This window comes from Micropterus dolomieu, linkage group LG04 (genome assembly GCF_021292245.1).
Source record: "Micropterus dolomieu isolate WLL.071019.BEF.003 ecotype Adirondacks linkage group LG04, ASM2129224v1, whole genome shotgun sequence".
NCBI classification, from domain to species: Eukaryota; Metazoa; Chordata; class Actinopteri; order Centrarchiformes; family Centrarchidae; genus Micropterus; species Micropterus dolomieu.
In genome coordinates this window covers 9,291,297-9,316,347 of record NC_060153.1, presented here as the reverse complement: position 1 = coordinate 9,316,347, position 25,051 = coordinate 9,291,297, and the positions used below count along the sequence as shown (strand labels likewise).

At 39.4% G+C, this 25,051-nt stretch overlaps 2 protein-coding genes across 3 annotated transcripts in view; one reads left to right on the top strand and one right to left on the bottom strand.

Annotated features, from left to right (window-relative positions):
- The window catches only part of tbck (TBC1 domain containing kinase), a 50,993-nt gene extending 33,013 nt beyond the window's left edge, over positions 1-17,980 (bottom strand). Inside the window, exons 1-22 of one of the 2 annotated variants that reach the window (XM_046046608.1) lie at positions 17,958-17,980; positions 16,741-16,944; positions 16,206-16,278; positions 15,705-15,819; positions 15,512-15,585; positions 14,692-14,833; positions 14,494-14,554; positions 14,340-14,401; positions 13,702-13,763; positions 13,271-13,419; positions 12,181-12,319; positions 11,982-12,081; positions 11,500-11,549; positions 11,252-11,381; positions 10,919-11,017; positions 10,766-10,828; positions 10,163-10,289; positions 9,876-9,926; positions 9,674-9,757; positions 8,655-8,740; positions 6,568-6,604; positions 3,055-3,216 (exon numbers count right to left, since the gene is read on the bottom strand). In XM_046046608.1, coding sequence (XP_045902564.1) covers positions 3,055-3,216; positions 6,568-6,604; positions 8,655-8,740; positions 9,674-9,757; positions 9,876-9,926; positions 10,163-10,289; positions 10,766-10,828; positions 10,919-11,017; positions 11,252-11,381; positions 11,500-11,549; positions 11,982-12,081; positions 12,181-12,319; positions 13,271-13,419; positions 13,702-13,763; positions 14,340-14,401; positions 14,494-14,554; positions 14,692-14,833; positions 15,512-15,585; positions 15,705-15,819; positions 16,206-16,278; positions 16,741-16,933 — 2,059 coding nt within the window. In that variant the 5' untranslated portion in view covers positions 16,934-16,944; positions 17,958-17,980. Of the gene's footprint in view, positions 1-3,054; positions 3,217-6,567; positions 6,605-8,654; positions 8,741-9,673; positions 9,758-9,875; positions 9,927-10,162; positions 10,290-10,765; positions 10,829-10,918; positions 11,018-11,251; positions 11,382-11,499; positions 11,550-11,981; positions 12,082-12,180; positions 12,320-13,270; positions 13,420-13,701; positions 13,764-14,339; positions 14,402-14,493; positions 14,555-14,691; positions 14,834-15,511; positions 15,586-15,704; positions 15,820-16,205; positions 16,279-16,740; positions 16,945-17,360; positions 17,519-17,957 lie in introns of those variants that run through there. The other variant, XM_046046607.1, reaches the window with a different exon arrangement.
- Positions 17,697-25,051, top strand: part of aimp1a (aminoacyl tRNA synthetase complex interacting multifunctional protein 1a) — a 15,240-nt gene continuing 7,885 nt past the window's right edge. Inside the window, exons 1-3 of the mRNA XM_046046609.1 lie at positions 17,697-17,857; positions 21,265-21,395; positions 22,111-22,224. Coding sequence (XP_045902565.1) covers positions 17,856-17,857; positions 21,265-21,395; positions 22,111-22,224 — 247 coding nt within the window. The 5' untranslated portion in view covers positions 17,697-17,855. The remainder of the gene's footprint in view (positions 17,858-21,264; positions 21,396-22,110; positions 22,225-25,051) is intronic.

Here is a 25,051-nt window from a genome sequence, read left to right as displayed (position 1 = left end):
CTTTCCTGGATGGTTAAAGGACACTGCATAATATATAATGTATATCCTATATTTTTAGTCTTATATTTTAATGTTAGAAAACAATTCTTGTTCAAACACATTTCCTTTTGTGCTGTAGAAAACAGATTCAGTCTATTTTTCTTCTTTTATGATGTCCAGCCAGCATCAGGGTATGTTTTTCTGGCTTCCCACATGCAGTCCCTGTAGTTACAAGCATGTGGAGCATGTGGAGTCTGCTCTGAAACAAATGAATGTAAGCCTCAGTTGTATGAGGACATCAATTTTGCACGCCTGATGGCAGAAAGGAGCAGGTGTGGGCCACAAATCACAAGATATCTACCATAACTCACAGTCTGTCTGTCTGTCTGTCTGTGTCAGTCTGTCTGTCTGTCTGTCTGTCTGTCTGTCTGTGTGTGTGTGTGTGTGTGGCTGTGTACTCATAACTACATAAATGTGGTGAGGCAGAGCACATACAGACTGACCTCCAAAACCTTGCTTTCAACAAAGGCTGACAAGATCTATGAGAAACTCATATAATTTAATTATATAACAAGGAAAAACCCATGTTTACTTTCAAGTCCTATGCTTTGCATCACACACACTTTAAAATAGTTGAGATGTAGCTGCTAAGAAGGGTTAAATAAGGAACAAAGCTCTGCGAAGCTGTAGTTTAGCAAAGTGAGCTAAAGGCTAACATTAGCGAGCATGCTCAAAAAGGCAATGCTAATGTGCTGATGTTTAGCAGACATAATGGGTAAGATGGTCACCATATTAGTTTTGCTAATATTTGTTAATTAGGCCTAAACATAAAGTATAGCTAAACAGCTGCAAATGGCACTAGTTTTGCAGGAATTTGGTCATAAAGCAAACACAGTTTTGAGCTGATGGTGGTGCTAGTAGTGGGCTTCATCCTTTGGGAACCATGAATGTCTGTACAAAATTTCATAGCAATCCATCCACTACCTGAAATATTGCATTCTTATATTACAGCATTGCGGTGGAACAACCAAAAAACAGACTGACATGGCCATATCCGCTTGCATGGCTACAAAAATAAACTCTGCACAATCCAGGTCAATAAGCCCAAAGTAGTAAGACCTCTACTGTTATTTAGTAGAGGTGACGAACACAGTGTTGTTTGGTATTGGATTGGATTTGGCAGTCTGTGTCTGTAACAAGTTACATAAAACTATCTTGAGTGTGGACCAGAACATAGCTGGAAGCTTAAGTAAACAAGTCCTGTTTTAGGTCAGTCCAAAGCACAGAATTCATTCCTAATATAGTTTAGAGAGAGTGCCAGATACTACACTGTAACTACCCAGGTATACACAAGCTGCGATAATGAGGCTGGCAGTGATATACAGAAACGAGCTGGCAGTGGTAGCCACTCTCAGGAAATCTTGCCAAAGAAACTGACTGCAGCTCTAGGCCAACATATTTTACCTTTATAAGGAGAACTGGCTCTCCTCTTCCCTTCCGCCTCATCACATGAATCTGTTGGACTTGGGCAGTTAAACACAGTGAAGTATGGCTACAATGAATTTAGGCAGAAGGGGTTTACAACTTTACAGTTTACAAAGTGCTTCAGCATGCCTTATGGACAAATCGTCTCTGTCTCCGTTGGTTTTAAAACGCTAATGTCATTCTGCCTTTGAGCTAGAAAAAAAAAGAGGCTAAGCAGCATTTGGAAATAGAGTTTTAAAGGAAATTGTTTGAGCTATCCCTCAGGCAAGAGCAACATTCTGAAGACATACATTATGAATGCCGCTCTCGGATTTTATGTCACAGATACTATGCTGAAGTAATCACTTTGGGTAACTGAAAAAGAGTCGTAAAGAGGGCACGTATTAAGAGACACAGTTAGGAGTCTTCACTCTGTGTGGCATATATAGTCGACAAAAACATCAAAGTCCCCAGGGGCAATGTGTCAGCGTCTGCTTATGACAAGTTTAAAACCCCTTGGACTGAGAGTCTGTTAAAAGTACTTTACAAATACATGTAACCAACAGAGCTAAGCTAATAAGTATCCATTTCACTCATGCCTGTGTGATTAGAATCACTGAATTCCTCCTTTAGTTGTCAGCCCTCCGTCTGTCTCTTATTCAAGAGAGGAGGAAGAATCTCTCTCTTGCCTGTAATGCACTGAAACCTGCAGAGATTAAAAACCATATTGCTGAGTTAAGACTATACAGTATTTCAATATTTGCCATCACACCTTCCCACCTCCTACACCTCATTTTTGCACTACGGTAACACTTGGGTGGTGTAATGAGTTAAAGTTAAAGAACTGCATGTGACGTGTCTTATGCTGTAGTATACCCATTTCCCATTCTTGTTTTTTTCCTTGCCAGTGTAATTTCCCAGCACCACACCTACAGCTTGTGTCAGTGCAATTTTGATGCAATTTTGTTACAAAGCTCAGTATCTTTGTATTAAAGCTGATAGTTGCTTCAGGCAGTCTGCTAGCCTCACATTCCCATGCTAACCCTTGGCTTTACTTATTTGGGTCTATCTTCTTTTAGTTACTTAAATAATATCAGTGAGTGGCTAAACAGTCTACACAGACTGAATAGTCTTAAATCTCTAAATGAAGATGATAAACGATGGGAATTCTGGAGAACCATAGAGGTTGTGATTTCTGTTGCATACAATTCCCATGGTGTGGTGGTCGGCAGATGCAGAGCAGAGTGTGGCACGCCTAGAGGGAGTAATGTTTGTGTAGGATCGCAGAGCTGCCTGCATTGAGGATATCATTAACTCAGACACATCACATTATTACTCTGAGGAATGAAAAGCAGCCTCCTGCAAATGCCAGTTGCTGATACAGATGGACAGCCTTCGATCCAGGTTTAGGGAAGCCAGTATTTATGTGATTTTCACTTGTTTCAAAATGCAGAGACACTACGGCATGCAGAAAATAAATAATGATAAATGCTGTTAGGCTGTTTATCATCAAGGAACATTTGGCCAAGGCCGAGTATAGAATGCCCCTGAAATGAGGGATAAAGGGAAGCCATAGTATTTACAAAGATAAATACCAGCTCATATTCTCACCTGGCAGGTCAGAGAAGAGTAGGATGCACTCATTGAAGCCATTAGCTAAAAGACGGTCCCTGAGCTGCTGCAAAATCGCCACGCCGATACAGAAGGGGAAAGAGGAGTTACCCAGCAGCAGTGTGTCCCACAGGTGGAAGATCTTGTGCAGTGGAAACACATCTGTATGGAAGGGTACAGAAATAAACACAACAAAAGGGGATATTTTACAAAATGTGTTTGAAGAGACAAATCCCTCGAGGGGAGGCACAATAGGATCCTGCAAGTGGGACAATAGCAAGCAACATGCACACAGTGATAAAAAGGGAATCATTCTGTACATAATTAGTATGATTTGCATGTGCATGCAGCATTTACTTAACATGGCTCCATGGCTTTAAAACAGGAAGCTCGCTACGCAATATTGTGCATTGGTGAGGTTGCCTGGAGGGATATTTGGTGTGGGGGAGGTAGCCGGGAAAATGTTTTAAGATGGGTGTTGTTGTGGAAAAATGACAGAAAGAACATCAGGGGGCTGAGGAGCTTTAGAGCAAGGAACCTGCACAGGTTGTTTTAAGCCAAATAAAACCACATCCTTATAATATGTCCCACTGGAGTTACTATTTCAGTATTCGAAAAGTTTCCTCGATGTTGAGATTTATGCATGAGAACCTGTACTGTCCACCTGTTTATGTCATCCTGGGGTTTAGATTTGCTGGATGCAAGGCAGTAGACGTGTGTGTGTGGGCCAAGTGTGACTGTTGTGAGGCTGAGAGAGCGAGAGTGGTGAGGAAATGGCTTGAAGGGTCCGCGCCACATTAGCAGTCAGCTGAGCAGACTGGTGCATGTGAGTGACAGGCAGTGTGTCTGAGAGTGTGTGTGTGTCTGTTTGTGAATGGAAGATGACCCTCCAACCTTGTCTCATATTGGATTGGAGACATTAGCAGTCAGAGGGGAACATCTCCTGAATACTGGACTCATTCGCTGCCTCAGGGGGAGGATAAGGGGTAAAAGGGTCACACCTCACACTCTCAACCCCAGGAGTTGTCTCTCTCTCTCTCTGTGTGTGTGTGTGTGTGTGTGTGTGTGTGTGTGTGTGTGTGTGTGTGTGTGTGTGTGTGTTTAACTGAAGAATAAAATATCCCACTGTAAGCAAGTGCAGGCTTCGGATCAATTGCCTACAATTAATGTAAATCACAGGTTGTGTTCTGTCTGTAAGAACCTGCTGACTAGCAAGGTTCTACTGCAACTACCTAAAATTATATCAAGAAGGCAAAAAGTTACACAGTTGTACAGTTGTAGTGTATGATGGGGCTGTACCTAGAAGACACAGAGGTTAATTGCATATCATTTAATTTGTAATTATGATCTGTGACCTCTGCTAATGTGCTCATATTTCAGAGCTCTAACTGCTCTCTGTAGGAAGATAAGTGTAATGCTGTCATCAACTGACAAACTGCACGCTGACAGCCAGCCAAAATAAAACCTTCATGTACCCATGCTGCTGCACAAAAGGTGAGATGCTATTTTGATTCAACAAGCATATTTAGATGTCCGCTATTAAACATGGAAACGTGCAGTTATTGCTTGAATCTGTAACATTTCTTTGTAGATGTCCAAGTGTTGGAAACTTTTCGTTGAGACTGTTATTCTTTAGTTTTGCTTAAACTGCGCCGGACTCATGAAACTATACAACTCACATCTGTCAAATTTGTAGTCACACCTAAACTAATGCTAACTTAATTTTGACTATTTCATTTTATTTCCTGTACATGGGGTATGACAAAACATTATAAATTCTATATAATACAACGCAGTCCAATTTAATGTCATAAACCAAACCCTTAAGGGACAAATGTCCCTTACTGAATTGACACACCAGCTTGTAAGTGTCAACATAAGCTGAACATTACAAGCTTCACAAAGGCGGCAGATACTGCAGGACTATTGTAATGGATGCTAGTAGAGAGGTGCTTTGTGCTTACTGTGTATAACCCCAGCACTGTATGTATGAACCTATCATCTCATAGTGTATAGCTCTGCCAAAAAATCCTGATCCAATCTTTTCTGCTGTTATTTTTTTTTTAATGTTTATAAAATATTGAGAAAAAATAGCAGCAGTAGCGTTTATCGTGACCCCCACATCCGCATATGCTGTGGAATGTCCATTAAACAGGGAAAATATACATGGTTAGGATGTGTCATACAAAATCAAAAAGGTCCAGTAAAAGTCTTTAATAAATATGGGCATTAAAAGTAAAAAAGAAAAATACATCATGCTCTCCTCAAGGTCCTCCTGAGGAAGGCAAGCTTACTGATAAGTGTTGATGTATTTTTATAATATAACAAATCCATATTTTTTAAATGCTTTTTATTTTTACCATCCTGAAAATGAGTGCCTGGAATTGATTGCGTCTGCCACATCCCACCCACAGATCATAACATACTGTAGTTTTTCCCTCCTTTAAGATTACCTAAAGAAATCTTCTCATGAACTGCAGGTTAAAATACATTAATTAAGAATAATAATAATAGATAATAAACTATTACAACATCCACAATGGCTTATATACTGTTTTTTTATAAAATATCTCAGGCACAATTGGATGTTACACTTCTAATTTGGTGTATTAAAAGTCTTGGTGAGTCACTACTTAGATGCAGAAAATGGTGCAGACAGGCCCACAGGGAGCGCTATAATAAGCTTTTTAAGTCTACAGCTCAGATCTGCCACTCTGTTAAGTCAACATAGTCACCGAGACATGACACTCGGACATGTTTCTGCATACAAAAGACCTCAGCCTTTTAAAAACTACAGTATAATGTCCACCATTTCTGGCAGGCATTTTAGATTTGGGGAAAAATATCTTAAAAGTGTTTTACACAGTACCACTCAGCATGACAGAAATCACAGTTTTCTCACATTAAATCGGAATTATTTTTATTTTATTTTACCACACCCTTAAAAAACTCAATTAAGTACAAGTATAGCTAATTTGTCATTTGTGTTAGTTGTCATGTTTCAGTTGTCAAACTGAGCAAACTCTATCCACTGTAAGATGTAGATGAAAGTTCAGGAAAAAAGCTAGTAAATGGACCCTGAGTTAAGATTTCTTTGTTATAATATTGTTGTTATATGTGATGTTTACGGCTGGTACTTTACCCACATTAAGGAGAAACACTGCTGCAAGCAGCTGTCTTGTCAACTTTATGTTGGGATTTAGAAATTTTTTCAGATAAATACAAAATAAAGACTAATAAAGATGTGCTGACGAAAGTCTTTGGTAGAGTATGACTGAGCGGGCGAGTCCGTTCCCTTTAAGACTTGAATTAATTAACAGCGGGAATAAAGGTCACCGAGAGGGGGAAAAAAACACAAAGACCTACAGAACTTGTCTATACTAGAGCCACTGACCTTTTCTCTCTTTTATTGATACTCTAATTGAAGCAGACTCAAAATACCTTCTGAAAGTTTTGGATTATGCTCAGTGCTACATCATATCCACATTGTGGGTACAAAAAAAAGCTACTTACGTGTAAACATAGTCAGGAACCAAGGAATAGCATAAAGCTGTATGGTAAGAAAAAAGAGACATAAGATAAGCACATTTTACTGTAGCATTCATTTGTCTGTAATGCTCAGTATGTCAAAACAAACTTCTGAGAGTTCAAATGAAATGAATGAACTGCTTTGTCACTAGAGAGACTTCTGTCTTTGAGAAAAGCAGCACACATGGCTGCACATCTCTGCAGCCTTCCGAGAAAGAGAAACGGCAATAAAGAACAAACTGCTGAGTTTGGTTATTAGTCAATGGGGAGAAAGCTAACAATGAATCTCATTATACAGAACTTGTCATGCATCCTTTATTTCTCTCCTACTTCACTCACTCCATTCAACACTTTCCCCGGAGGCAATGCATAAAATTGAAATTAAAGAGCACGCACACACACTCACATACAAACGCACAGATACACACTCAACCATTAACCACCTGTTATAACACCTGCCAATAGCTGGCCACCGTCGGCAAGGCTTCGTAATATTCAGCAGCGACGAGTCTGGGGCAGAGTGTGCATGAATACTGGAGCTTATCTGAGCCAGTTAATTGATAGCTAATTGTGGGGGAGCCGGAGACTGTTCAGTAGACCTCTGCTGTGCCCAGGAGTGATGAGCAGCAGAGAACCACTGCACTCCCGAGCTCATCTCAGCCTCAATTTCAACAGCTCGGCAGCAGGACTGCGAGTCCAGCCAGATTGGATTAGTGTAGGTGTAAATGGTGGATCCAGCAGAGGAGATGTGGCCAAATTGAGAATGGCCTGAATTAAACCACTGGCCACATGCAATCTGACTCTCTGCCGATGGCTTAAGGCATTCCTGGAACAGAGTCCACAACATTTCCAAAGATTACTTGTGGTTTCTGCATGCTTGCACAAGATTCGTCTTTTTTTTGAAAGACAAACTGTGTGAAACTAGCCATGTTTTGGTATGTATATGCAGGAAATCAGATCAATTTCATAGTGCAGTGACATTTGGTCTTTTAGGGCCGGTGGATTTATTTCCTCAGTAAAACAACAGTTAAGAGAGTTCTCTGAAGTTCACAGAGAACACAGGGATTTATGGTCTGTAAAGTCTAATTACTGGGATTCACATCAAGTATGAAAGCTGTATCAACAAAGCTTGTTCCAATATTATCCTGGCCTTACAATGAAAACAGACATACAGCATCTCCTTTGAAAGGCAAGTCAATGCTGGGAGTTCTGTAGATGCAGTGAGTGTCAAGTCAGCATCATAAGAGCATGCTTTTTCTTTGAAGAGCCAAGTCTGAACAACAGATGAGCAAGATATTGAAAGAATCTTAATGGGACATCTGTTCAAGGTTAAGCTTTGTTTTTAAAATAAAAAAATAGCGCTGACACATACAACAAAATCCGTGCCAAGTGTCTCTCCTGACATTCTTTTTTTTCTACACTCTTTAAATTATGACAGAAAATCAACAAGGACAGTTTTGTGCTCCACTTGCACCGCTTCTGAAAAGGAGCTGCAACATGAGAAACTGCAAGAAGGTGGAGGAGGAGGAGGAGGAGGACGCTTAAATCCCTGACTCCTCTGCGATAAAGACCCCACTTTTTCATTGGGTAATGTCCCAGAGGCCAGTCCACAGGTGGCACACATTCATCAGCACACTAACTGAAACCCCAGAGAGACGGTAGAGACTTTAACCTTGTCACTGTCTGAGCAGAGCTGTAAAGACGAAAGCGAAGGACAGGAAGAGATGGCACAGAGTAAGAGAAATAAGGTAAGCCTGGCAGAGGACAATCATTAAGTGTGCCTAGCAGACATTAATCGCTGTATAAATCACCACCAGTGGACTCGAGGGAGAACTTGACCCTTGACACAAAAGCAGAATATGTCAAATGGCAATATGAACAAAAAAATGTCAATGACAATGAAAAGATAGGCACAGTGATCTATGCATGGTCATTTCCTTTGCCCCTGTGTGGAGCCAGAAACTGTAATTATTTCTTACTATCTCTTCTGACTTCCCATTAAAGACAGAAGAACGTAGTTATCCTAGTACTGTCATCAATGTGTCATGGTACTTGCACTCTTGGTAACTTACGTCTGGGATGAAACCAATCTCATTTAGGTGGTTGCTTAGCTCTGGGTCATGGAAGGCAATCATTTGGGAGAAGACAGTCAAGTACTCTGAAACGCAGGCAAAAAGGTGAAAGGTCCATAATCTATTGTATAGCTTGAGTGCTAAAAACCTTACAAGAAGTGTGCTCGACCAAACAAGACTTCACAGTTAACAGCAAAAAACGCAAGAGGTATTAAACAATATATCAACATACACAAATGTACCTAATAATAAAAAAATATTTAAAAAAACAGTCATTAAGCAATGAGATCTCATAATTCAGATACTTTTTGTAAACTGTTTGGGTTTTTTCTGTGTTTTGAATGATTAAAAATTATTAAGTGCTGATCAACAGTGCAACCCTGGAAACTTGTGCAGTGTAAAGATATGTTATCACATTCTTCGCACTGCAAGTCAGCAAAGGAACTCACTGACCAGACAGATAAACATTAGCCAGCTCTCCAGGGCATCTAAAGGGGGAAAGAAAGGACAATAGCCACATTCCCCACAGAGTTCAAGAGGTGTATGGTGCAGCTGTTTATCAGTCACGTAGGAATTGCTTGTGACATTTCTCTGCAGACTTTCGTAGTTTCATTTGTTTCTCTATCTCTAAATGACAGGGCTCAGCTGCAAACTCCATTAAGACAGACTGAAATTAGTTTTCGCAGCTTAGCAACAACATGGAATCAAAATTTAATCAACATTGAGCTGACGGCCTGACGCTCTGTGCCAGCCGATGATAATTTGTTTTTTAACTTAGCTGAACGCGCTGACCATGTTTAATACTTATTACTTAACTTGCAGTACTTAACATGCAGTGGCAGTTGATGACACTGGCTCAAAACACCCAGTGGCTGAAGTGGAAACAATTTATACAGAAAAATCAAGTGTGTAACTTATATTACAATCTGGAGAAACTAGTTAATATACTATTGTGTAAAACACAGCAGAGTAGTATAACATCTCCACACACAACGAATGGTTATTCTAGTATATCTCACCTTGAATGACATGAGAATTGTCCTTTAGGAAAAAGTTGTACAAGTATTTGGGGATGAAGGCAGACATGCAGGCGTACGCCAGGGCTGTGAAGAGTATGACATCAGTGTGAAAAGTAGGCAAAAAGAAAAAATGGAAGGTAGGCATAAACACTCAGCAGTGATAGCAGTTATTTATTTAAGAAGTTATAATTGAAATTCTTGCCTTCATTATTGAAATTCAAGTAGAGGAATGGGGCACAAAGTGAATCCAAACCTGAAATAATGAAAAGAAAATCAAAACAGTTCATCATACAAATGTGCTGTTAAGGGTGACATAGTTAAAACCGAGGGTAAGGAGTTTACAAGATGGGACATGAGCGCCATCTAGTGTCCAGTTATGTATAGCACAATAAGGAGTGGTGCAAATGAAGGAGAGAAAGACTAACAAACAGAAAAAGAACAAATACGGAAAAGGAGACAGTAAAAGAAATTGACAGGGGAACGACTGACCCTGCCAGTAGACCAGGTCAGGGTGGGAGACGACCCAGGCTTTCAACACACGCCTGAACTTGATGTGGCCCTGAGGAGAGGACAGCAGCTCGTCGTACTGGTGACAGCGTGGGATGTCCACCTCAATCTGTTCACACGCACAAAAACGCACCCAAAAAGGGAACGAAGCCTTACTGCACCTTAAAAGTGTTAAGTGACTCAACCACTGCTGCTAAACACCGTTAGCTCAGGTGGCTGTGCAGCTAACTTAGCAGTCCTATTAGCTGATTGAAACTGGACGGGGTACCAGAACCAGAGCCTGGGGGAGCTGGCAAAAGAACTGGGATCAGCAACTTCCTAGTGAAAACGGCTACAGACAGCAGTTATACTATTGGACTGTCACTTCTTGAGGTAGAAAGTGGAATTACAAGATAGGACAGGCCGGGGCTAGATGGTTAGCATGCTAACTTCAGAATATATCTCTGCAACAGAATACATAGACATCTTTGACATAACATCAGAACTGTTACATTCTGTTGATAATGTCAGTTAATTTTTTAAATATTTTAAATATTAAATATTATAAATCTCTTAATTTCTTACACATCGAACCTTTAAAGTTACCTGTCTGTCAGTTGGTATGGGGGTATCCTTGTCTATGCTCTCATATTTGGCCTGAATGTCTCCCTGTGGAAAGGAAAAGAAAGCTAAGTGTCCGCACAAAACAATATCAAAACTGCACCCTTTGCCAACACAGAACTACAATTTCTTTTGTACCTCAATGCCCAGCAGGCCTGCCCACACCAGGCCACGAACAAGAGGGGGAATATCCACTCTGGCCTCTTTCCACACAAGGTTCTTCTTGTAAGGATAGGCCTGAAGACAAAACATTCAACAGAGAATATATTACCCAACTTCAACTTAACAATCATGCGTTAAAGTGATCATTTTTTTAAATACTGTGTCTTAATAATTGAGGAAAAAATCTCCAGGCTCTATTTCAGCACTGTCTAATTGCTCGTGCGTAGCATCCTATGTGAGTGTTCTGTGTGCGTCCCTGTGTGTGTGCGGCTTAAAGTGTGCGCGTATGAATTTGTATGGAGCCGAGACCTTGAGCAGCCTGTCAAAGAGGATGATGCGGATGAGTTGGTACTCTGTGTCTCTCTCGCGGATGATGAGCGGCAGTGTGACGGTGGCCGACAGCTCATTGCTGCTGTTGGACTGGGGCAGACTTGACTGTCTGAAGGAGGAAGAAGTGAAGGGAATATGACTTTACCCCCATCAAAATAAATGATGGGCTGATGTGAGAAATAGTGACAGGGGAGGAGAAGACGAAGTTCAGAATGGAGATTGCTTACTCGTCTTCCAGCAGAGGGTAATAGGATTCTCCAGCTACATCCTTCAGTCTCTGAAGGAAGGAAGAGAGAAGATTAAAAACATAAATAGATTCACAGTTGATATGAAATTCTTTTCAAAAGGTGCATTTTGAAACCCAAGTGTGTTTGTCACCATCGAGGATAAACAGTGTTCAAAAGAAAGGGCACATTTAACAAAATTAAATAATACAGTGATGCATTGTTCATGGCACCGTTCTGTCAACTAGCGTGATGAACAAGCAACAATACAAATTACAAAAAGGTTAATGAGAGCCATGTTATTGAAATGTTTTCTACCCTTTGTTTGTAAGAAATGGTAAAAGAGCTCAACAAGGGGCATGGACAGCATTTAGATTTGCTAATTAGTTTTAATACAGTATTTGAAAAGTACTCACAAGCCCCAACCCTACGTACAGTACATTGATTTACACAATACTGTGCATGTCTGCTGACAAGTTTGTTACATTTCTGAGTTGGCACAGAGACAGCGTCACTGTAGTGTCGTCAAGCAAGAAACTCCGATCCCTTCCCTGGCCGAATGACTCCCCATCATCCAGGACAAAACTGAAAAACAAAAAACAGAGAGAGAGGGGGAGGCTTTTTACAAAGTCTGAATATCTCCTAAAACAAGCAAATGAGTGTATGTGCAAGTGTGTAATGTACTTGGGCAGTGTGCAGATGGGAGGTTTCGACTGTATGATCTCTTTGTTGGTCAGCTCCTTCTCCAGGTCTCCCCCCGCCAGACACCACAGATGGTACACCTCATCTATGGCCCGCTCCGACAAGTAGTCTTCATCATCATCTAACAACACACACACACACACACACACACACACACGTAAATACTTTCCCATAGGCACAAGTGGCTCTGCAGCACACACACTCGAATGGCTGCTTTATTAGCAAGTTTAAAATTCTCTCCTGACATCAAGACTCATGTGGCAATGGAATTGGTTTGGATACAACTTCAAGGAAATGCCATATATAAAATTTCCATATGCAACTTCAGCAGCCATACAACAGTACAAACAAACACATTAAATCTAAAAAAAACTCTACTTTGTGCTTTCACCATGGTGTTCAATTTGGAAGTCTTTGTGGGGTTACTGAACAAGTTTTTGGAATTAAACACAGGACGGTGTGTTAAACAGAGGAGCAAAGACCTTGTTTAACTGAAAACATTTATCACTATCCATAAAGAAGAACTCCATGTGTCTTTCACAGTCACCTTTTGTATTTAGTCCTGTTTATTTTCAGGTGGGCTTCAATGTTTCACAGAATTTAGAATGAAGATATTAAATTATGTGCAATTTCTGAAAATAACTTGTAGGAGCAAATGTACAAGAATACAAATTAGGCTGCAGTAAGGAACTGACTGTTATTGACATTTAATGCAACTGTTTTTAGTCCAGTTGTCTTTTTTGTGGAATAAATTGATACATTCAAGAATATGAAATAGATGATTAGATAAAATATTATTTCAGATTAAATTTAAAACTTCTTAAATATCAAAGAACACACTCACAGGACTGACCAATTAGATGTTTTGACTCTCTTCATAACATTTAATAGTTCGATCTATATGATACTACTTATCAATATTGATCCCCACATGCTTAATGAAAGCTACTTCCAGATAATCAATTAGGCTTTAAGATATTGTATTTCTGACATTTTTAGTCACGCCAAAGATGATTGGTGTGTAAGTGCAAGTGTAAAGCTGCGTAAAAACTTGAGTGTAGCTGGGGCAGACCTTTGCAAAGGTCACTGATGTCTTCTGGGAGATCCAGATGTGCACAGCGCAGGGAAGAAGAGAACAGGCTAACTGGCTTCTGGAAGGGCGTATAGAGGCAGGAGATGCCATTAAACACAGGGTCTCCCAGAAGCTCTGCTGGGGTCGGCCTGGAAGAAACATACAAAGACATAATGGTCATAACAGCAAAATACCCACTTTAATTGTAATTGTTGTTGTAAGAATTTATTACATTAAACATTTACTTATATAAAGTGATAAAATCATCGCAGGCAGTAACTTGCAAGTTTATTTTGGGATCATTTCACTTGAATCCTCTGTGACGAACACTCAGAAAGAATTCATAACCTGCGTGACCAAAGTGTTTTGGAAACTAAATGGCCAATGTCCTCCAACATAAGATGACGTGAATAAACAGTGGCTTTATTTACCTTTTGGATGGAAGAAAGGTCAAGCATTTCCGTAATAACTCCAGAACATTTTCCGGCAGCTCCTGTAAAAAATGACAACATTAGCTGCAGTACACATAATGCAGACCTGTCCCATTTAAACTTCCAAAACTTTAAGATTAGGAGGTGCTTATACAAAAACTACTAGTGGGATTAGATATAATTGCTAATTTTCTAATTTACTGGACAATATTACATTTGTATTAAGAGACATTTCTCGGGCTGGGTAAGCTTAGAAACACCTACAAAATTTATTTTTTGCAGGGTTGGGTATCAAACCAACACATTTGAGTACAGACTTCTAGCATTGATTATAGAAAACTGTCAAGTATCATCATATTAGGCTTGTTTACGTATTCTATTGAAAACAAATCCTAAAAAGTAGGACCTGGTATCACTACCTAAACTCAGGTATTGCATTATATGTACAAATACTGAAATTTTTCAAAACAAGACAAAGCCCTCAGGCTTTATTAGGCCAAATGTGTTGTTTTTATATCAATAATGTGAACTAATTTTCCACAAATGGCTAATTTCTATTTCCTTAAAAAACACCATTAAAAATGTCTATCAGTTATCTTATTGACTAGGATCAGGACAGTCAATGACTTTGAATCTACCTTAATGGTGTCCAGGCAACCATGTTCCTCAGCAAGAACAGTCACAATGTCATCCATGCAACCTGAGAAAGACGAACAATATCACAGCGTAAGCCTAATTCAGTTTAAAAGCATATTGCTCAGTACTTACAATAATTACGTCCTTTTCACTTACCCAAGGTTAAAATGAATTTTAATCTCTCACTTATTTCAATATTCTGCAGCAGTCGCCTGCCCTGTAATAGATTCACAGCATTTGGAGTTAAGGGGAAAATGATCCATACAGCCTAAATTAAGGTAAAGTCCATACAGCATCAAAAAGTTTTGTTTGAATGTCTTATTATGTATGAAGAGGATTTTGAAGGATTCTTACAGCACACAATTCAAAGAGCAAAATCCCAAGCGACCAGACATCAGTCTTGGGTCCTGAGGGCAGAGGAGCTTCGTCATGGGAAGAGTCACTGGGGTGGAAGGAGCCCTGAGCGATCACCTCTGGAGCCAGGTATGATGGGTACCTGAGGTAATGATCCCAGAGCAGATAAGCACATTAATTTGTCAGCCTCTAAATAACATTTGTTGCAGACACAGGGTACTCTCCAGATCATTTAACTGAGCTGCTTTAACAGCTCTGTGCAGAAACATCCCATCATAGGTTTTCATTCATTAGTAAGTGTTGATGAAGTTATGTTATACTTAATCCCTTTCATAGTATGTCTAATAGGAAAAATAAATACATGATGTTCTCCAAACAACTACATTTATATAAGCAGTTGCTCCTATGAAGAACCTGCATAAATCTTTGACAGTTAAATTCATTACATTTTCCATCCAGATGTTTTATTGAAAGTCATGGGCATGTGCCATCATTCCTCTTTTCATTCTGCAAAAGGATATTACACAAAGATACTTGGAAGGTCTTTGGATTAGGATAAAAGTCCAACAATCTGTTACAGTTTCTGAACCAGGAAGCTATTTTGATGCCTCAAAACCTGGATTCTATGAAAAGGGTTGGGCTATTAAGCATCAATATTATGGTCAAGTGTCTTTTGTATGGTTTGACTAACAGCAAACAGATACAAGTGAACCTTTGACCCTCAACAGACAGCTCACACAGCTAAGTCCCACCAGTTGAAGAGTTCCAGAGAAGCACTAATGGACCCTTCTCTGTGGTGAATGAGGAGAAAAAGACGTACCCAATGGGAAAATCTACATCGGCCCCATGATCAGCCATGTGATAAAGGCCAAACTTTGCCAGCTTGACATTCCCCTGTAGAGAAATAATATATCTTATGGTGACAATGTTGCATTTAAGCAATGATTCAAATTACTGTTATGTTGACAGACTTTTAGTTAGTGTAAGATAGACATTACAGAAAACAATTTTACCTTGCAGTCCATGAGCACATTGTGTGCGTTGAGGGCTCTGTGCACCATACCGTGTTTGTTCATAAACTCCAGACCTTCAAGGATCTCATACGCAATCTGCAGCACCTTCTCTGGGCTAACACACACACACACACACACACACACACACACACACACACACGTGTGTCAAACCTTTTTGAGGCTCAAGCAGTGATTGGGTCACATAAAAGAATGTATTTACATTTCCAACACTATTATTATTATTATTATTATTATTAGAAATTCCAATACACTGTACTTATTATGCAAACCTAACTTCAGCCAGTAGATGGCAAGGTTAATGCATATTATTCCTCTGCCCATCATATACAATATAATTTATCAACAGTAAAATGTTTAATAAAAATTGCGCAACAGTGAAAGTGAAGGGAGAAAACAAAATTGGGTTCATCACATATTCTGTAATCATTTCTGAGTAGTTAGGATGATTAATGATTAGGAGGATTTTGATGATAATCTCACCTGGCTGTTTTCCCCTGTTTTTGGAAATCATTTAAACTGCTTTCATAGTGTTCAGCAACAACAATCAGTCGTTCTATAGAGCAAGAAGAAGAAACCGAAATAGTGATATGCAATTGAGTTAGCAAACATTTATTGATACATATTTATTCTGAGTAAGCATATATTGATTGATGATGTATTGATGCATTTTTTTATTAAGATCTTTAAAAAATCTTGTTGGGACTACAATAGAATGCACTGCTATACAATGTTATTGTGTTCAAGACTTGTAACTACAAAGCGTTATACAATATATTAACAGACTCATATATAAATCACAGCAAACATGCATTCATTCCACACAGAACAACAGGATCAAACAAGACTACTGTCACCAGCTTAGAAAGTTAATAAATGTCCAGGAATTAATAAAGTTCAGTGAGTGTAGACATCAAGGACAAAATATCACTATGTGAAAATTAAATGTTAACAGATGGAAGGACAGGATATGCAATATGACCAGACCCCTTACAAAGGGCAAGACATAAATTCCTACCGTGTTTCCCTCTGGAAATGTCCACATATTGGCACAGTCTGGGGTGAGTGATGGTCTTGAGGATCTGGAAACGTCCCAGGATTTTGATAGAGTTGGGGGTAAGGGGAAGGCCATTGCTCCCACAGACATCATGAGGCAGAGCTGAGGCAAAGAAGGTGAAGGCCCCCAGCTGGGCGTCTTTAAGGGGCCTCATCTTGCTACGGGCTGTGTTAGTAATGATAACGGTGTAAATGCATTAACACATGGTAATATACATCTATGAATGAGAGGAACATTCTTATCAGCATGGTATGGTGTATTAACCGCCAATTTCTCATGTATGCCCTGAAGTGTTATCCTGTGGGGTGAAAAACATGTATGTTAACGCAGGCTGAAGCAAAGACCATCATTAGAGCAAGTGACAGTTTAACGCTGTCTTTGTAAGCGCGATGTATTTACACCATACAATTGTACATTAACTTCAGAAACCAAACAACGACACAACGTGCACAGTGATGTGCAGCCACGGTGTGTATGTAACGTTAGCTAAGTTATGAAAATAACTGCCTTACTGGCCCGGGAAGGAAACCAGCGATGTAATGTGCATTATACATGAGTTACATAGAAATGTGTCCACTCACGCTTAATGGAAAAGCTGTATTCTCATGTCGACAGAATGAACTTGAAATGATTGATAAAATATATTTTAAATGAATTCCTTTCCTGCCTGTGCGATGTGACGGAACAGCTGAGTGAACGTGACCATCGACGTCATTTTTGTGCGCCAAAGTAGTGCGCCGAGGACGAATACTTTATAAGAAAGAAAGAAATTCAAACTAAATCATTTCAGATCCTTAATAAAGTCGTTCTTGAGTTGATTTGTTTTAGTTTTGGATGAGTTAATTTCTCAATGAAGTATTTACACACAGGCAATATCCGTTGCCTCCGCGCCGGTATCAGATCTATAGAACATATGGTCAGCAGAATCTAAAGGCTGCTTCATGTGCGCATGGTGCAGAGATCTAGTGGTGGGGGCCTGAGTCAACCTCTCTGCGGCTAGCCGATCTAGCTAACGTTAGCAGGACTAGCAGCTGTCAAGCCCCCCTCCAGCGCTCTCTGAAACGTGTTGTGTTTTCATGTAAGTTTTAAAAGCCTCTAATGTTAGCGTTTTTTTTCAGTACTTTGACTAACAGTAGGTCGTCAATAACATCTAACAAACAGTGTAGCTAGTAACTCACCAGTGCTAACTAAGTTACATGACAGTTAATCAACCCAGTGTCGTTGAAGATGGCAGTTTCGTTTCAGCTGAGCCGATAGCTTACCGATTTAACTGGAAACTAATTTTCAGTAACGTTACACATGTTACTTGTGTGATTTTAATATCCCAATAATATATAGTATTGCTGTTTGATTAACGTTACTGTGATGTAAATAATTCCATCATTTGTTAAATATCTGTCGATTAATCTGCCGAGTGTGTCGCATAATATTTATATGTTTATTTTTGTGTTGCCAGCCTCCTAAACCAAAAAACAGAGCAAACCAAGCAAATCCTCACATGAGGAGAAAATAATGTTTAAGTCATTATATATGGGCATTATAAATACATCTGGTCTGCACTATCTGCAGAATTGTAAAATGTTTCCGTAACAGTTAGAAGTAGACATTTTCCCGGATTTGCACATTACTTGATTTATTTCAAGTTGTTGAATCTTCCAAATTCTCCAAATCAGGACTTTTCACTCCGATACATTGTGCACAAGACTGCACTTGTTTGATTTTAACAAAGAAAGAAAAAGTAAAGAAAAGCATGCAGCCAACTTCACCCAGCTTATGCCACACCTGTATATGCCCTGATAGTTATCAAGTCACTCTCACGCACTGAGTCACAGACAGTTTGTGACCAAGTGTTAAGTAGCTGGTATAGTTTTACAATATAAACATCTAAACACTGAAGCACAACCTTGCTCTGTTTGGGACTGTGAGCTGCACTTTATCGGACGTGCTGTGAAGTTAAATTGTGTGAATTTGTGGTGCGATTTCTGCCTGATCCACTTGTCCTCTTGCAACTTAGTTTTCCTTATTGTGATTACCTTTAACTGACAGTGCTGTATTCAAACATTTTAGTGTGGTATCTGTACTTTTAAATTTAGTACTTTTTCCACCACTGTCTGTTCATCTAAACAAATAAATAAAATATGGAATTAGGATCTCTCAAATCACCTTTGGCACAAGAGATCAGCACTTGACGTCATAATACACTGAACATTTAATGAGGGTTTTAAAAAAGAACTGATACATTAACAGATAAAGACAAGTGATAAATGCAGCCATAATCATGAGTCTCACTATTTACCAGCTGTTTTCTCTTTTCTGTGCAGACACAGACAGAAATTGGTGTTTTGGAGCTTATATTGTTGTCATCTGTACCTCAGGTCATTTATTCTCAGCAATGCAAAGAAAGAAAATCAGTGACTATATCTGGTGCTGAAGGCTGCACACACAACATGGTTTCTTTTAAATTTAAACATGTAGGTCCTTCTAATGCCTTCAGGTAGTGCCGGCATACTGCACTCTCTTTCCGTTTATAATGGTCTGGTTGGCAGACAGGTGGGAACGTATCGTCCTAAAGTATATTTCTCCTGTGGGAATGCAGCATGAAAAGAGGGAACACTTGTATTGTGGTGCGGCTGCTCACACACCACCGCCATACCAGGAAAAGCTGGTTAAATTTACAGAAATAAATTTACATAAGTGTGGCATACATAGCTCTGCAGTATTATCTTTGATATTTTATTTTATTTTGCATGGACTATTGAGAACTGTATGACTAAGCAAACCAGTCATGCCTATTTTTAAGAGGTTGATAACCGTGGATGTAGTTGGATGCCTTCCCCGGTTGAGCACCAGCTGTCCCATGTATAGCACACCTGCTAAATTTATACAGTTGGCAATCAGGAAATGAATCAAAGATATGTTGATTTCCATACAGTGAAGACAGATAAATTAGACAACCTGAAGGATGTTGAAAGCCCACGTCCTCTTAACATTGTTAACACATTTGGCTATTACCATCTGAAATCCAAAGCTAAAATGTCTTCATGTCTTAATGCTGCAGACCATTCCTCTGCCCCAGGACCCATTTTCAGAGGTTATCCAAATGAGATCAGCCTTTTTGTGGCTATTGTTATTATTCTACCACTGGTCCTGTTTAAATCAATTCAGTTTCTCCAAAAACAATGCTTTGATCCTTGATTTTATCAACTCCAGCTCTTTTGTGTTTCTAATTTCCTCATCCCCCAACATTTTGTTTTCATCTTGGGCCAGCTGTTGTTTTCCAGCGCCTCCCTGTAATATGTGTAAGAAGTTTTCTTCCCCATGCCCCAGCCTTGTAAAAATCCTTCTTTTCCTCTTTCTTCAAGAAGTAATTTGCAGAGCTCAACATGATATATGAACATTACCCCAAACCCAAACTGGTGTGTCCACTTGTATTTTGGTTGAGTGGCTCAAGAGTGGCTGCCTTTTGAACTTCAAACTGAATGCATGCAATTTTGATGCTAAGTATGGTTTAAAGGATATCTAAATGTCACTTCTTATTTCTTACCAGTGGGTGCTATGAAAGACAGATAGGAATTCATCCAAGGATTTGGCTTGCCCACGTTGACTTGGAACTTGTCAAGGCTATTAAGATGTTTTTATACACTGAAATGTTGCTTCCAAATTAAATGTGTTTGGAATTAAGCTTTGCTTATTGATTCTCTCATGTTTATGAAAATCAACACATGTTCTTGTGATTATCTCTCAATGTGCCTTGTGGATGGAGATCAGATTTTGTCACTTTGGGCAGCTGGCCAAAATATATCTGTCATGAAAATCCCATTAGCACGTGGTTTATATTTTCTGGGCTGCGCATTATGGCAAAAATGTCAGATTATGGTTGTCCTGTCAGCCGTTTTGAAATATAGCATCCACAGTGAGTACATTTTGATTTAGGAACATGCAGTGTTTACTAATTTAACAGTTTAAACTCTGCCACTACAGTATATATTATGGTAGACAAAAAATCAGAATCCCCTCTACAATGTCAGGCAGACCTACATACCACCTTTGTGGAAATGTAAAGTTTTTGGTGAGACTGTGAAAGAGGAGTTGACTTAACTCTGGGGTCATTTTAGAGGCTATAGTTTGTGGTGGCATTGTACAGGAATGCAGCCCTTGTAACTCCAAACATGAATCTTTGTCGAAGTTCAGCATAGCTTTAGAATATAATCTCTTGTTTCCTTGCTATTGTCACTTAAAATAAATTTGATAACGCATGGAATAGGGTAATTTTATAAGTATTCACTGTACATGCAATCTTGATGCATGAATGTTTTCCCACATTAAAACAAAAGGGAAGATATTCCATCTACAAAACCAAGAATAGATATTTCAGGATTTGTATTTCATGATGTTCGAATATAATGAGTTCAATATGTTTACAGCCTGGTGACCTAACATTTTGCAGTTTTTTTGAGACTGCTCTGTCTTTTTTGTGTGTGTTAGGTTTTTAGCTCGCTCCTTGTTCAAGATGTCAAGTCACAATCCTTTGATGAGGCTGGAGCAGCGAGCGGCCGAGGCCGACCAGATCATCGAGTACCTGAAACAACAAGTCCAGCTGCTGAAGGAGAAAGCCAGTAAGAGGCACACCCAGACACTGAAATGCATATGCAGAGAAAAATTTGTCAGCTGATTACTGGCCAATTCATTATATTACAGCCTTACAAAAGGTATATTTTGATTTATTGTACATGTTTTATGAATCATAAATGTTCTAAAGTTGTCTTGATAGGTTGCATTTCAAATGAAATATTATTATATGTTGGTCGTAGGAATGACATCATTACTGGCTGAAGAGCTGCTTACATACATGATTTACAGTCTCATAATTTTAAAAGTGAAATCCCGTTAGGACTACTATCAGTTCAATGAAACCAGAGGCCTCAGTTATGGGAAAGTGTGCTTGTATTTACAAGTCATTCTGAAGATAATTTCCCATGGTATCTTTAGGTTTGGCTCATAAAAAAGGACCAAATAAATCCCAGATACTAAATGATATTTTATAACAATGTATTAAGTGAGCAGAAGTTTCTTCTGCACTTGTGGAAATGATATATCTCTTCTTTGTATCTCTATAATCACCTGCACAATGCGAGACATATGAATTATTCCAAAACCAGCAAGTTTTTTTCCCCTGCAATTTAATTATTTTTTAAGACAATATAGATTAAACTAGTCAACATTAGTCGATAGTACATTTGTACTAGTTCAGAAGTGGTTCTTAAAATGTCATGTGGGAAAGTGAAATTTCCTTCCAGTGGGGAGAGGTAACAAGAATTTGCATTGCTGCAGTCATCCAGGCCAGTGTCAGAGAAGAGAAGAAACTGATGGTGGAGAATGCCAAATTGAAGAATGACATCGAGGAACTAAAGAAACAGCTGCTGGAAAAAGAGAAGAAGAGGGGAGGTATGTTGAGTTTGGTTCCCAGCAAAGACTTCCATCGCAAATGTTTTTTTGTCCTTAAAAAGACCTTGATGTTGTTATCCTCTTTATATCTAGTTATAGAAGCGGTTGTGTGTGCCTGCCATAAGAACATTTGATGTCAGTTGTTGCTCATTAGAGCATTGTTTGGTTTGTGCTATCACTGATAACATCTTGTGCGTTCTCGCCTCAGTGCCATTATAACTAGATCTTTTTTGTTTCTATGATAAGCAAACTTTGTGCTTGAAGAATCCCCATTAGAGTGATGGGGACAACATGTCTGTCAGCTACAGTGCGTCTGACATACGTTGACATTCAAGGACATTCAGCAGCTCAGATCATTATTATACATTTGATGTTTTCCAGAAAGAAGCTGAAGGGATAAAGGGGGACTGGAAGAAATAAGCAATTTAACCTTATTTAAAATAACTCAATGGAACATTGAAGGAATGCTTTCCAATACACCAGAGACTATGTTTTTCCACACATTGTATCTAATTGGGATGTTTATTTTGGGGGTTTCTTTCCGATGGCTTTAAGGTGGCATGAAATAGCTTAATCCAAACATGGATAAATATGAACCTTTTTGAAAGGATTTTCAGTTGACTTTGCTGATTTCTAATTGAGATGAGAAAAACAAAACCTGACTATAATCGTGCCTTGAGAAAAACAATTCTCCAGCCAAGATATAACAATAGGGACAGTTGATGTGCAGTGTCAAATTAGCGTGTGTGTGTGTGTGTTTGTGTGTGTGTGTGTGTGTGCATGCGCGCCTGTCAACCTGTTAATGTTTCCGACCCATGGGTACTAAATAGCCATTACTACATTATTACAAGAGTACTCAGTACACATGGGTCGGATGACACCCATCTTCGAACTCAGCCTTCATTTTGATCTCAACTAGTGATGTGCGATACCACTTAATTCCTATACGATCCAATACCAAGTAATACCCAGGCTGGTATTACCGATACCAATACTTTTTACATATTTTATTTCTAGTTTAAGTGACCTCCCTCTCCCGTTTCTGTATTTATGAGAAAAAGGAGGAGTCTCTAGCTTTACCAATTCAAAATAATAGCTGCATAATGAGAAGACATCAAACTACTGTCATATTCTTTAATTATAATAAAAATATCCTGCTCAGAACTTCCGCTTCGTAACATCATCCTGTTATTGTGACAGACTTAATCGCAGATGTTTAGCGATGTTTGCGGTGTTGCCAAAGTATTTCACTGTCTTTGCATACACATCACACACAGCGTCATTATTACCTTCACAGCTAAAATACAGCCAGACGTGACTGTTTTCACAGTCAGCCAGTGTCAGTATTCAGTCGCGGGAAATGTATAAGGCTGCAGCGACTCACTTCAAAGAAGCTCCATCACAGAGCCCTAGCGCAAGCATGACTTTGACAGGCGGAAGGAAAAGTAGTTCCTATCAACAGAGTATAAATAAACCATCCTGGTGACAGTAAGATACTTATGATAAAACACACACTCTCTCAAAATGACTGAGTTTAGATATCGATCCTTTTATATGAGTATCGATCCCAGAGCAGGAAACGTTGGTATCAGACATATCGATACTTTAGGATCGATCCGCACATCACTAATCTCAACTACACATCTGTAAAGTTGTGACTGCATTTTGCACGGTTGTGACGCAATTGCGTTGACAAAATCTGTCCACAGATGACCGACGTATAAACACCGGGCAAAGTACCCAAAACCACTTGTTTGTCTCCAGGACCACATTTTGCCATAACGACACACAAAAACGACTCACAAGCTACGCTGTCGCGGCTGATGTACTGTAATATAATGTACGACTACTGAGTACTCATGAGTCACAATTTCAGCATGTTGGCTGGTGTCACGGCTGCTGTGATCCTATCGCAAGATGGTCTTAAGTTTGATGTGATAAATTTAAGCACAATATTCACTCTGCTTTGAGCCCTTTTTCGTCTCCACCCACCCCTGAGTGAAATATCAGGCTCTTTAGCTGCTAAATGCTTCCCCATGGTCACCAGCTTGTTGCTAACTTTGTCTGTCTGCTGATTGACATCTATCATTTAATTACATATAATGGTGCAACCATAAAAACCTCACTGTATGTGGTATTGTCATATACAGTGAGGAAAAGAAGTATTTGAACACCCTGCTATTTTGCAAGTTCTCCCACTTAGAAATCATGGAGGGGTCTGAAATTGTCATCGTAGGTGCATGTCCACTGTGAGAGATGTAATCTAAAAAAATAAAATCCCGAAATCACAATGTATGATTTTTTAACTATTTATTTGTATGATACAGCTGCAAATAAGTATTTGAACACCTGTCTATCAGCTAGAATTCTGACTCTCAAAGACCTGTTAGTCTGCCTTCAAAATGTCCACCTCCACTCCATTTATTATCCTAAATTAGATGCACCTGTTAGAGGTCGTTAGCTGCATAAAGACACCTGTCCACCCCATACAATCAGTAAGAATCCAACTACTAACATGGCCAAGACCAAAGAGCTGTCCAAAGACACTAGAGACAAAATTGTACACCTCCACAAGGCTGGAAAGGGCTACGGGGAAATTGCCAAGCAGCTTGGTGAAAAAAGGTCCACTGCAATCATTAGAAAATGGAAGAAGCTAAACATGACTGTCAGTCTCCCTCGGACTGGGGCTCCATGCAAGATCTCACCTCGTGGGGTCTCAATGATCCTAAGAAAGGTGAGAAATCAGCCCAGAACTACACGGGAGGAGCTGGTCAATGACCTGAAAAGAGCTGGGACCACCGTTTCCAAGGTTACTGTTGGTAATACA